Source organism: Bos mutus, chromosome 8 (assembly GCF_027580195.1).
Source record: "Bos mutus isolate GX-2022 chromosome 8, NWIPB_WYAK_1.1, whole genome shotgun sequence".
In the NCBI taxonomy this organism is placed as follows: domain Eukaryota; kingdom Metazoa; phylum Chordata; class Mammalia; order Artiodactyla; family Bovidae; genus Bos; species Bos mutus.
The window spans coordinates 25745435-25759566 of NC_091624.1; the positions used below are offsets into that span (position 1 = coordinate 25745435).

Below are 14132 nucleotides of genomic sequence, written 5' to 3' on the forward strand. Positions count from 1 at the left end.
CACTTGGGGTAGGCCCCAGCACCCTGCGCCGGCCTGTGGTTGTTGCATGTGATGGGTGGGACCCCTCCGCCTGCTCCTTTCCCATGTCAGCTTTTTAATATGTCAGAAATCATCTCGGGTACCCCGGGGCCCTGTATGCCGAGGAAGAAGAGAGTGCACAGGCCTCTGAGCAGGTGCCAAGTAGTGGTGCCATTTGCCCTTCTCAGGCCCTCCACCATCATCTTCTCACCCAGCCCGCTGGAACAACTGAGTCCTCCTATGTGCTCTGCATCTGAAATCCAGGTGCCCCAGACCTTCCTTCTTCATACCGTTCGAAAAGTAAGCCCTTTGACCTTTGCGTCGTCCCTTCCTCATTAGCCATTTTCCAGGAGTGTCGCCCGCTCATCATTTCCTCCCTTCCTCCCTTCCACTGCCCACTGAATTGATTTTCATTATAGCCCCACGCCCCTCACACCCTCACCTCCCTTACACACATGGGTGCACAAATTATGCACACACATACACATTCATTTATTCATGCCTCTTACATTTCGGGGCCCTGTGGGAAGCCCTCCAGGAGAACTTACAGGTAAAGAAATGAGCAGCGTGTATAGATGGTCTGATGAGGGTGTCCCCCATTCTGTACACAGCTGGATCCTGGAAGATTTGGTGACAATGCCTTTCTAAGGGAAAAGGTTGTGACCACCCAGAATCAGAGGTCTACAAAACCGCATGGTCCTTGTCCAGGATGGACCTGGCTTGGGGACACCAGATAACATATTACCTGCCACCCCTGAATCTTAGAACAATGCCCTCCCCCCTCCCCTGCCCCTGTCCCACCAGGTGGACTGGGAGGCAGGTGGATGTCTCTCTTTGGAAAGAGCTATGAGATATCTTTTTCAGCGTAAGTACAATTCAGTATAAGGTAGCCAGGAAAAAAAAAAAGTGTATTCAGAATGTGACACATTTTTCAGAGACAGTGAGAAAGCTTGTAAGAATACACACTTGTATTCCCTATGAGCAAGGAACAAATGTAAGTTAGGAGAAAGGATGAAGAATGAGGTTCCACAGGATGGATACGAAGTCCAGAGCAGATGATGTAAGCAGTGGTTCTCAACATTCTGTTTGTGTGCAGATCACCTGCAGGCTGGTTAAAGCACAGATTGCTGGGTCAAACCACAACCCCCTCACCCAGTTTTTAACTCACCAAGTTTGGGTTATGACTCAGAAATTTGGATTTCTGACAAGTTCCCAAGCGATGCTGGTCTGGGGACCACATTTGAGCCTGTTCAAGATGCCCAGTGCCTACCTAAGCAAAACTAAGAACAGTGATAATTTGAGATGTTCCAAGTTCATTGGAGGATCTGTAAGTATATGTGCAGTAAGGAATTTTTCTGTTTTATTTGATTGATTGAGACACTGTTAACCTTGAAACTGCTTCTGTTTGTAGAAACTTAAGTTCAGACAAGTACAACCATTTAATAGCTCTGTGACTGACAGCCTAATTAATCTCTCTGACGTCAGTTTACTGAATGATAAAAAGGGAAAACTAATGTGCTATCTGGCTTGTTAATCGAGATGAACAAGGTAATGTGTTTAAAGCTCAACCTGTGGCTGTCCTGTACTTGTGCTTCCTGCAACTATGAATCTTTCTTTCATCAATCCTGGAAAATACTCTATTTTTTTTTCAAATATTACTATCCTTCTTTCTTATCATTTCTTCCTTCATAGCTTGCTATTAAACATATTTTAGCCCTTACTCCATCCTCAATTCTTTCTTATTTTCTGTTGCCTTTTCTCTATGTGCTGCACTATTTAATGTCCTTAGATTGTCTTTTGGTTCATTAATTTTCACTTCATCTGTATCTAATCTACTTTAAACTCATCCACTGTTTTTTTTCCATCAGTTATACATTTTAAAAATTTCTAGCAGTCCTGTTTGTTCTGGTTGTTTCCCAAATAGTCCTGTACATTTTTTAGAGCATCTTATTGCTTGCTAGTTTTTGTGAGTCCCTCATTTGTTTTTTGAACATTTCATGCATAATTAGCTTATATTCTAAATCTAATGATTTCAATACAGAAAGTCCTTAGTGTATAAATCTATGTCTCTCCTGCTCTCTTTCTTTTCCTGCCCTCTTTCTCATAACTCCTGTTTCCTTTGGTTTGGGGTGATCTTTTGAGTTTGTATTTGATTGATATTCATCTGTGGGACTCCTGAGTGTTCTGTGCCAGGGACACTGTCCTCCGGGGTTGAAGAGGTTTTCTTCTTCATGGTCCTTGCTTCATTGTGGGAATCCTAGGTTCAGATGCTCACCTTGCTGCTGACCCCAAGAATGGGATGTTCTCCCTGTGTCCACACCAGTACTGATATTGGTATTTGTCATTAGGTGAAACACACTTTTTTTTCTTATTTGTCACTCACTTTTCCCTGCTCAAGTTATAGCTCACTTTTTTCTTATATACCTGCATTTCAAAAGCAATCTGTGGGTTTAGGGGAAAAAAAACAAAAACCTTACTTTTGTTCACTGATGAATGAGACTGCATGACCCTCATATGCCCACAGTAAAAGCTGAGTTTTTTGAGTGCTCTCGTGTGCTGCCATCAGGGATCAAAGTGTGCCATTTCATTCGACACATGTGGCTCTGCAGCTATAGGTCAGCAAAAAGAGTCACGGCCTGTCTGAAGAGAAAAGTTTAAAGAGGGTTATGGACTGATGTGAGTATCTCTTCATTGGTCTGATCAAAGTCCCCATGAAGCTGGAGGAGAAGCAGTGTGACCTGTTTCACCTCATGAGTTAGAGCAGAGGGAGAGAGGGGGGTGTTTGTGATAAAACTTTTAAAAAGGCAGATGTGTGAAAGAAGAGCTTGGCATGGCCCTGTATTTGGACCTGTGTTCCATACTGATTTTGCTTTCACTGCATGAGTGGAAGTCTCACGTGCCTCAATTTTGCTCAAGTGCAAGACAGAAGCACCCAGAAGTTGCATTTTCTTTTCTCTTCTGTGGATCATTAGGGCTGGTACCTCTCCTGAGTCCAAGGATGCTCTCGGCATGATGCTGGCAAGCACACTACTGAGCAGGGTTCCCAGGTGGTGCAGTAGTAAAGAATCCATCTGCCCAATGCAGGAAATACAGGAGACATGGGTTCAGTCCCTGGGTCAAGAAGATCCCCTGGAGTAGGAAATGACAACCCACTCCAGTATTCTTATCTGGAAAATTCCGTGGACAGAGGAGCCTGGCTGGCTACAGTCCATGGGGGCACAAAAAGTTGGATGCAGCTGAGCACACATACTACTGAGCATGCCACTCCCACATCTTCTCCCCCACTCCCAGCTCCTCTCTTAACAAGCCACCGTCAGGCCCCATGCTGCAGTATCTGACCACCTGATACAGCATCAGCTCTGGAAGGGAACCTCCCCACCATGTCTCTCTGAACTTCCCATCCAGGCCATAGATATACAGCTCATCCCCAGAGCCCTCCTTTCCCCCGAGCCAGCCATGCTCTGCTCTGCCATGGGGAAAAAAAAATACGCAGACAGTGAGAATGCCTGGTGGGCCAGGCTGTGCCCCGGCTGTTCTGTTCTGTCTGCAGCAGACACAATGCCATGACCCCAGACCCTGGTGGGTGAGGGTCACCTTGAAGGTCCTACCACCGCTTGGGTCCTTACTTCCCTGTGAATGTCTGGGCATCATTACTACGTGTTTTCTCTGATCCAGGAAGTCATAGGAAGCCCTCCAGGCTGTGTCTGGCAGAATGAACACTCTCCAGACCTCAGTTTTGCTTGTGCCTCATGTCTGTGATGTGCAAAACCTGCTCATGGCAGAGCCTGAGACGGTCTACAAGGAGACAAGGTGGATCTCCTGCTGTCTCAGCAGGGACCTCAAGTCAATCTTAAGGCCAATTAGGACAGCGTCACAGTTTGAAAGCACTGAAGTCCCACACCTTGTAATAGCAAAACACAAATCTGTCATGAGCCAAGATTTGTCTTGGCTTCTTCTATCTGCTTCTTCCAAGAGACTCCCTGGAAAAAAATTCTTCTGGGGCTTCTGGGAATGTGCTGAAGATAGCTAAACTGGAAGGTGGTCAACCTCAAGAGAGGCTGCAAGACTAGCCTTTTCTCTTTCCGCTTTGGGCATCCATGTCACAAACCCGGTGGGTGTCCCAGGACACTGGGGGTCTTTCTGAGGAACAGGACGGGGCCAGGAGGAGGAGGAGCTACTTCAGCTTCCAAACCAGTATTTTCCGTATGTCAGATTAAAAATAGCCCAGCCCAGGATCTGCCTGCAGCCAGCCAGCAGACACCTCACAGTTGCTGGCCGTTAGTGTCACCAAGCCTCTGGTCTTTGCCACCTACAGATGCTGGGCCTGTGGGTTTCCCTTCTTTGCCTCGTTTCCTGCCAGCTGCCTTGGGGGCCGCTGAGGCTGCATGTCCATGGTCTGTCCCTGTGCCTGCTGGTCCTTAGACTGTGCTCACCAGGTAGCTGTTGCCACTGGTGTCAGGAGCTCTGCAAGAGACAGACTCCTCCAGGGCCTGTTCATGGGAGGATCCTCAAGGAAGTGCGTGCCTTTACAGAAATTGCTGATCTATTTCTGTCTCACACCAGCTCTCTTTTAATGCCATTTTTCTTATGAAATATTCAATACTCACAAGACTGCCTCACTCTATACGTGTATCTTAGTGGATAATTATAAAGCAAATGCCACCAAAGTCAAGAACTAAAATAGGAGAAGCATCACAGAAGGCCCCTCACTCACACCCATCCCAGAGAGGACATCACTTTCTGTATCCTTGTGTCCAGCATGCTCTGGCTCTTTTCTTTCACTTGTTACCACCTAGGTATACATTTTTCAATGAAATCGTTCAAATTTACCTATCTGGGAACTTCATACAGGTAGAATCACAGTGTCCATTTATACTTATGAGAGTCACTTGTGCTTTGTATCATTTGATACAAACATTTGAACATTTGTATCATTTGAACAAACACTGTCCTTTGTTCATTTTATTCATGACATTCTGTGGTATGAATACCCCAAGACTGACTGACTCTGTACTCAGCAGATACTTAGCTTGTTTACAATTTTTGATAATGACAAATAAAGCTGATATAAACATCCCCACACACATTACAGGTGCAGAATGCATGCATTTTGTATATCTTGGAGTGGATCACTGACTCAGGGAATACATAGGTTCAGTTTCAGTAGAGAATTCCAAATTGTTTTCCAAAATGATTGAACCAATTCATGCGCCTGCTGGCAGTAAATGAAGGTGCCTAATGCCCTCATTCTCAGCAATTTATTATGTCCAGTCTTTTTAACTTTTGCCAGTCTGGAAGGGGCATAATGTTATTTCCATTGTGGGCTTCATTTCCATTTACCCATTTCTAATGAGGTGATTGCACCATTTCCCTGTCATTCTGCGATCCTCTGTCTGTTTAACAATAAAAGATCAATCAAGACCTGAGGCAAGATAGAGTGGTGGGCACTGGACGTGGATTCAGAAAGTCAGAGTTCAGATCCAGTTAATTGTCTCCAGGACCCAAAGGTCCAAGATACAAAGGTAAAAGTAAAGTTAGTTGCTCACTCGTGTCTGACTCTTGGTGACCCCTTGGACTGGAGCCCACCAGGCTCCTCCATCTGTGGGATTTTCCAGCCAAGAATACCAGAGTGGGTTGCCATTTCCCAATCCAGGGACTGAACCCAGGTCTCCAGCATTGCAGGCAGACTCTAAGCCAGCAGGGAAGCCCAAGACACCAAAGACTTGAAATCAAAGAGAATGGTATTTTGGAATGGCCTATGGACATCGTTATCTGGAGTTAACCTTTTATATGTATTTGCATAAAGTCTTAATGCTTCGTATTTAGAATTTGTATAATTCTTTGAATCTTCAAACTATCCTATTTGTTTGCCACTGATGCTTATAAACTAAGCAAAGCAGGGGTGAATAATCCTGCCTTATAAAATAGCTTCCCTAAGAGATAAACTCAGTTCTTCCTCATATAAAACTGTTTTTCCTTTTCTGTGTGGTTGTTTTTCGATTTGACAGCAGCCAACTGGCCTTAATGGGCCATGTGACCATGAAAGGGAGCTTACACTTTGGGGTGCAGGCGACCTGCTTGGGTTTGGGGGAAGGACTGTTTTCACAGTGCAGAAGGTTTCAGAAGCAGTCCTGCAGAGGTCGAGGGGAGTCTGGGTGTGTCCCGCCACCCACACCAGCTGCCCTGAGCACTGAGGCATGGAAGGAACCTGTTCGCCGCGCACAGCCAAGCACAACTTAAAAGAAACTTATTTTTAAAACAAAGTTCCAACCCCATGTGACGCAGCTTAGTTCTCATGTCCTGGGTTCACTTTTTGAGATGAATCTACAAGGCCAAAAGTGACTGTGTCAGCTTCCAAAGCTGGCCCTGTGGATGTGGTCTCTTACAGCCAAGGGGAGGCATCAGAAATTTCCCCACAACAGGGAAATCCCACAACAGTTTTGGCACATTTGGGCATCTTCCCAAAGTACAGTTGACTGGACACATTGCTTAACATTTGCGGGCCTCAGTTCCCTCATTTTAGAAAATGACAAGGCCGGCAAGGCTTTCTGGGACCTTCTGAGATCTCGGTGACTTACCCTCTCACATCTTGTGATCCCAAAGGTTTGAGTTGCTGAGAGGGGAAGATGGGCTGAGGATGGTGATGACTAAGGAGTTCAGTTGGGGGAGGGGATTCACCTCCATTCTGTGCCTTTGCAGCCCTCACCTAGACTGCACCCTCCCACAGTCCCACAGGTCTTCCTGGGCAGGGCAGAAGACCTCCCCCTACAGTGCAATGGGTGTCTCTGTTTGGCATCAGGCTCACAAGTCTCATCCCTGGATAAGGGAAGGGAGTGGCATCAAGGAGGGGACCAGGAGGCAGAGCCTGGGCAGCCAGCACAGCCCGGGTCCTGCTCATTGGTCCCCAGCCCCCAGTGAAGGACATTTTCTTCTCCTGGTGACATCATCTGACGCTATCGCATGGTGGTTTAGTCACTAAGTCGTGTCCGACCCCATGGACTGTAGCCCCGCAGGCTCCTCTGTCCATGGCATTCTCCAGGCAAGAATACTGGAGTGTGTTGTTATTTCCTTCTCCAGGGGATCTTCCTGACCCAGGAAACGAACCCAAGTCTCCTGCATTGTAGGCAGATTCTTTACCGTGGGACATTTTAAATCCCAGTCCTGCTTTCTCCTCCCTGTAAAAGGGAGAGTGAGCTTGACGGAATGAAGAGGGTCCTAGGAAGTGGGAGCCTTTCCTGGCCTCCATCTGGGGTCAAGAATATTCCCAGTTAAAATGCCCACCAAACACTCCCTCCAGTGACACACCCTGGGCTGGGCAGGGGATCTGCAGTGTCTGGAATCTAACCCAAAAGCAGACCTCATGGAAGAGAGGAGCCGAGTGCAGAGGGCTGCACAGGCTCCACTGTTCCGGGGTGCTATGGGATTCATCTGCCCGTGCTCTGAGCCAAGTTGTGCTCCAGGTGAATGGAGGACTCACCCCCAGAGCCTGGGCCTCTCCTGACATCCCCTCAGTGCTCCCAAGCCCGCTGGGTGTTCCTTGTCTGGGACTCGAGGTGTCATCGAGCTGTGAGCTGGGCCTCCCTGGGTACAAAGCCCTTGACCCAGAGGTCAAGACGCTGCTGCAGGCGGCCTGCCCAGGGCACTCCTCCCCACCCCGGGCAGGCAGTAGGAGTGATGGTGCCGCACTGTCTTCTCTCTTTCAGGATCAGGGCCAAGGACAACGGGTCCTACGCCCTGTGCCTGCTGCACGAGGGCAAGGTGCTGCACTACCGCATCGACAAGGACAAAACGGGGAAGCTCTCCATCCCTGGCGGGAAGAATTTCGACACACTCTGGCAGGTACATGTCCTCCTGGACCTTTGTAGAAGACCTGGGTCCTTGCTGAGACCTGCCCAATCAGAGTCTATGGTGCACCCTCCAGGTTCCTGGATGCTTTGGTCTAGGGTTACCATGTTAGTTGACTGAGGCTCCCATGGCTTGTTCAGGGCCCCTCAGCTCTTGGCACCAGGCAGTGGTACCTAACCAGGACTACACGTGGTTTAACAGGAGATCCTGCCTTAAGGCACTGGATCCTGCCTTAAGGCACTCTACCTGGAGCCCAGAGTAGCCTTTCAGACAAATACACAGTAAAGAAAGGCATAGATGGCTGGGAAGGGAGTCTTAGAGGTGGCTAATCAGACTATTCTTTGAATTGTGAAAGGCCAAATTTAATATGAAATGTCAAGTGCCATTCTCGCTGCAAAATGAATCACTGCAACATTAAGGCAACCTAGTGGTCATCATTTCCTGCGTGTCAGGCCGCCACTTGTATAGGATTATACACACCTGGCCTAAAAAGGGGTTCTTCTTAACCTGCTACTGCTGCTAAGTCACTTTAGTCGTGTCCGACTCTGTGTGACCCCATGGACGGCAGCCTACCAGGCTCCTCCATCCATGGGATTTTCCAGGCAAGAGTACTGGAGTGAGGTGCCATTGCCTTCTCCGCTTCTTAACCTACCTGATAGTAAAGCCCGAAGCAATGTGTAATATGAGAGTTACTTAGGCGCTAGTGAGCTCTAATCCGGTGTTCACCCCTGCTTTCCACCAGGTACGAACGACTTGGCTTCATTCTAAATGAATGAAGAAATGAGAAAATGGCAGAACATCCTATAAACTGTAGTGGGCCCAGAGGCAGAGAAAACCAAAGGACTCTGCCACCCCAAGAACGACAGCTACGTTGAGTTTTTGTAGGTGCAGGATGTCACTGGGGAAGGGTTCAAATGTCCACACCAGGCCCCACTAGGAACTTCATGGGTGGCACCAGCAGGAAAGTACCAGGCTCAAAAAATCTTGTCTTTTTAAAACCTGAGATCAGGGATCCCCATTACCTTTAAAGCACTCAGAGTAACCACCACATGATGTATTTTGGCTCTTAACTGTAGCTGGAAGAAAATCTTTTTCTTTGAATGCTGGGTATTTTAATATTCATGCATATTAGTCATAACGCTGACATTATCTTTTGGTTTGTAGCTCATTGACGTGTAGCTCATTATTGACCACAGGCTTTGCTTTATTTTAATGGTATCGTTTTGAAAGGGTGTTTGCCCAGTGCAAATCAGAGAGATGAGTAGGGAATATTGCCTTCTGGATTAATTTCCCATCAGAAACTCTCACCTCCTACAAGAATCGCTGAATGTGTGCATTGAAAGGCACTGGCCTCCATCCGTCAGTCTGATGCTTGAAGGTCCTGGGCTCCATCACTGCTACACAGCCATTGGATTTCTCCTGAATGACCATTTTCCCTGAGTGAGTCCACTCACAGTCTCCAAGTCTGCATGCTGACTTTAATGTTAAACATCTTTAATTGTTGGAAAATTCCTTCCCAGGACTTTTTCCCGTATTTACTGATTCCGCTACCATATCGTAGTAGTCAGCCTTAATTAAATCTTTCCCTTGTATGTTTGTTTAAGAAAGAGCCTCGAAAGTGCCAGCAGTACCTTCCATTTTCATGAGTGTGATTTCAGTGTTCTTTCTTGACAACAGTAAGGTTCCACGGTACCCTTCCCCTACCCAGGAATTTGGTGCTGTTTTTCTGAGAGTTGGTAATTACTTCACTACTCTAGTTTTCCTTTCTGTAGAGAAAGAATCAACACACTTATGGATCACGTCTGGCCCTGAGCTGCTTTTGTGTAGTCCTTGAAGAAAAATGGTTTCTATATTTTAAAAATATATATATTTTTTTAAATAAAGAACTATGTGACAGAGATGATATGTGGAATGAAAAGACCTAAAATACCAGTATCTGGCCCTTTACAGAAAATGTTTGCATACCCTTGCCCAAGAGGGAAATCTTTATGTATATGCCCACCTCCCACCCATCCTTTTGGAGTAGATTGTCTGAAACCATAAGCATGTAAGGAGATATTTGAATGATAATGGAGAGATGCATGGGATATTTCAGCTGTTGTAGGGATTTCAATACTATGTCTGAGAACACACTGTTGCATTTAACAGATCAGAGAGAGCTTTGCTGTCCATTTCAGTAGTGCGTTAGGGCTGGTCATACTGGAATATTTACAAAGAGGGTGTATCTCATGTTGTGTTCTTTCCACAACAAAATAAAATTTAAAAGAAGAATGCTCCCTGGAAGGATAAAATATACTCACTCAATGAACATTTACCCAAATAGGTAAGTTTTGAGATAAAAAAAGGTTTAGGAGCCAAGAGTCCATAAATGGAAAAGGAATCAATAAATAGATATGAAAGAAATATCAGATAGAAGGATTTTAGTTTGTCTGAAGAGGAAATATCTGTTTGAGAAAAGAAAATGTGAAAACTAAGGCTGTCTTCGTATTGCATAATTTTGATTAGATATAAATAAATCTACTTACCATTCATTTCCTTTTTAATGTAGGAATCAGACATCATGATTCATAGTTTCCTGGGCACCATTAGCCAAGGGTGTCCATGTTCTGTGAACATAAGGCCATTCTCCAAAGGGTCAGCTTTCTCCATGGCCTAGATCTTGTGTCACTTGTGTGGTGATGTCTTCTCTCCGAAACTTTTGGGCTGAGTTATTTGGTCCCTCCAGAGCCTTTACCTGAAGCACTAATACAGAATCAATTACTCTACCTTATAATTCATTTATAGCTTTCTCCACCAAGGAAGTAAGCACCTCAACAGTAGGAAATGTGTCTCATTCACCATAGTCTACCTTTCGTCCTCTCTCAGGGCCTACCAAACAACAGAATGTTTGTTGAAAGACTGAATAAATGAATTCATTGTTATAGTATCACATGGATATAGAAGAATATAAACAAAGACATGCAACTTATCACCAAAGAAAGAAGGAAGGAAGGAGGGAAGGGAGCAAAGAGTAGAATAAGATTAAAAAGGGAAGGTGGCATGTGGACTTCTGCCGGAAGTCTGAGGGTGGTGGAAAAGAGGTGTGGGGAGGAATCAGGAAGATCACCAAGGAAGCAACTTTTGTTGTTTGGGGCTGTCCTCGAATCACTTTTAAAATCCAAAAGGGGAGTCAGCTGCTCCAGGTAAGGAGCATTTCCTGCCCCCATTATTTATGATACTTTCTTACTTTTTTCTTTTTCAGCTGGTCGAGCATTATTCTTATAAATCAGATGGTTTGTTAAGAGTTCTTACAGTTCCATGTCAAAAAATTGGCGGGCAATCGGGTGAGTAGCCAAGACATTGGAGTCTCACTCCTTCAGATGCTGATAATAATCAGCCTCTGATTTTAGATTTTAGATTTGATCTGTTGCAAAGTCAAACCAGATGGGATGAGACTTTGGTTTTACTGATTGATTAAAATGATTACTCCAACTGTATATTTATCATTCATCAAAAACTAGTCAGTAACTTTAAAAATGAATTTGTTTTTATTGCTTGTATGAGAAAATTGAGTGAAAGAGGATAACAAGAAATGTATGCAGAAAATATATCTGCTTCTCAAGCAGTAATATTTTACAGTCATGTTGATTGATCTGCAGTGGAGGAGGGGATAAATAGATGGTTTTCACTGACACAGCAGTAATTGTGCATGTTTTTTTTCTAACCAGGAAATATTAACTTCCGTCCACAACTTCCAAGTTCTCATCCTGGGGTAAGTGTTACTTAGCCAGGCCATTAAAGATGAAGCAGTTGTATATTAGCACAATGAAAAGTATTTTTAGACAAAGGAGTAATGGTCATTGCTTTTATCACACTTGATAAACTGGGATTGCTGGTGCAGCTAGAATCAGCCTATTTTCAGTTCTGAGCTAGCTAAGTTAGCTTCTTTGGTAGGTTAAAATACCTCCATTTTCTAAAAGTATATGAAATATCCATGTAACCCAATGTTAAATCAGAAATATACCTCCTGGTAGATTTTGGAAATGGTAACATATTGTTCAGGCTCAGCCCTGACCCATCCATGAGGAGTCACGTGTATGATCCTTGTGACCACATGCATGATGGGTAGTAAGCTGGGTATATAAATTGTCTCAGTGAGGTTGACTGCCAAACTCTTTTGGTTAAATCAACCAAGACATTGTTATCAGAAAACTCACCCTTTCCAGGGGAGCTGCTTTGGCCATAGCTTGGTGGAGGAAGGCTTGGAATGGGGGTGCTTGCTGCTATCACTTGAGAGAAGAAGCCTCTAGAAAAGGATGGAGTTGAAGGCTTGGCAAGAACCCACCACCCACTCCACATCAGTGGGTGGTGAGAATGTGATCTCTCCACACTTCTACATGTGGGTTTGGCCAACACGTGCCTGATGCTTCTGAAGAGAGAGAATTCCAGCTCTTTCTTCCCTCCAGACTATTAGGAGCTGACACACAGATTTATACTCCAAGCAGGAATGATGTCCTGCTACTTTGAAGGGGACCTTACTGTGGACCTTTGATGCCCTTTAATGCCATTTGTGAGGTCTAAAAATTCCCCCAACATGAGCTGTGTGCTCTATACCTCACTTTCTGCCCGTTACCCCTTAAAATCTGCAGAAGTTAAAATGAACCCTCCACCCATGGTAGGGGCTATTGACTTGTTCAGAAGCTGCACCTATGCTGAACCAAGCAGTCTGTCTGAGGCAGCTCTTGTCCCCGAATCAAGGGAACTGAAATGCCAGTGAACTTTGGGATCAGCTTCTAAAGTAAAGCACCATTATGGAGTCATCATTTTGTTTTACCCTTTACACGACTCATGGGCCTGGCAAGTCAACTTTAAGATTTTATCCACCATGGGACAGGTCCATTTTGCTCTAAGAGGCAGGTGGGCTTAGAGGTGAGAACTTTAAAAGAATATCACGGTTTCTCTTTAGTTGTGCATCACGTAATGGCTTCAAGGAGTTGGACATTTTGGAAAAATTTTTACCGACTATATAAAAATATGCATGTTCCCTAAGGGTCCAACTCAGTGAATTTCCACAAATATCATAGAACCAGCACCCAGAAGTAACAAAATTGGGCTCTCAGAATTAGTTTCTTTAGGATGATTTGTCTTCAGTTTGACAGTAATTATATATGAAAAGTGGGCTATTTAATATGAAAACTTGAATCTTATAGCCTTTCATGGAAAATATTGCCAAAATATTTTTCCAGATCCTTCTACTCAAATAGTAGGTTTTTCTTGAAGCCTTTCTAATGATCACATGTTGCCTCTAGTGCATTTCATCAACAGAATCTGGAGGGGGTTACTGTAATTATGGAACAGCTAAAATAACATGTCATGTAAGGCAGCCTGTATTTGTTTTCTGAAACATTTACTATTCCTCTTTGCCATTATGGTTTCTAGACTTGGTCAGCGGGTGGAATAATCTCAAGAATCAAATCATACTCCTTCCCAAAGCGTGACCACAGAAAGGTGCTAAAGAGTCCCCTGCTTGCTGTCCCTGACTGAGTGGTAGGACAGACCCGCACTCAGCACCCACGCTCTGCCCTGTGGCTGCCCCTCCGTGTGCACTGCTGCCGACCCTCCTGCTGCTCTGGTCTCATGTCCCTGCCATGTGTAGCCCTCATGGGCAGCCCGTGCCCAGTACTCATTGTGCTTTCCATGTGGGTCCAAGGCCCTTTGCTGCAAAGTCCATTACCGTGAGCACGCTCTCTCTGCTACAATGCGCACTTGGAAGTCGTCTCCGCCAGTGTAATAGGTGGGAGGGAATTCTCATATGGGAAAGTCTTTTCAAAGGAAACCAGAATCACATGCTGCAGTGTTATGGTAATTGACTAGATAAATTACACATTGGTGGAAGGAATAGCCAAAGTAGAGTGGATCCTGCCCAGTGACTACACAAGGTCATTGATTTTATAAATATCAAGTGCCATAGTAACTTCATTGTAGCTGTAGAGTTCCAACACAGAACCTGAAGTATATCATATATAAAGACAAGGAGGAATTTGAGGATTAGAGCATCATTTTTACTTATGAGACAGTAAAGCGGACATCATATGGGCTCTCCTGGTGGCTCAGTGGCAAAGAACCCACACGCCAATAGAGGATACACAGGTTTGATCTCTGGCTCTGGAAAATCCCCTGGAGAAGGAAATGGCAACCTACTCCAGTATTCTTGCCTGAGAAATCCCATGGACAGTGGAGCCTGGTGGGCTACAGTCCACAGGGTTGCAAAAGACATGACTTAGTGACTA

The 14132-nt window shown here is 45.1% G+C and overlaps 1 protein-coding gene across 3 annotated transcripts in view; it reads left to right on the plus strand.

Annotated features, from left to right (window-relative positions):
• Nucleotides 1-14132, plus strand: part of SYK (spleen associated tyrosine kinase) — a 107698-nt gene that overhangs the window by 61897 nt on the left and 31669 nt on the right. For 2 of the 3 annotated variants that reach the window (XM_070375229.1, XM_070375226.1), the window contains exons 4-7: nucleotides 7722-7857; nucleotides 11105-11186; nucleotides 11571-11614; nucleotides 13282-13350. In XM_070375229.1, the coding sequence (XP_070231330.1) occupies nucleotides 7722-7857; nucleotides 11105-11186; nucleotides 11571-11614; nucleotides 13282-13350 (331 nt within the window). The remainder of the gene's footprint in view (nucleotides 1-7721; nucleotides 7858-11104; nucleotides 11187-11570; nucleotides 11615-13281; nucleotides 13351-14132) is intronic. The other variant, XM_070375228.1, reaches the window with a different exon arrangement.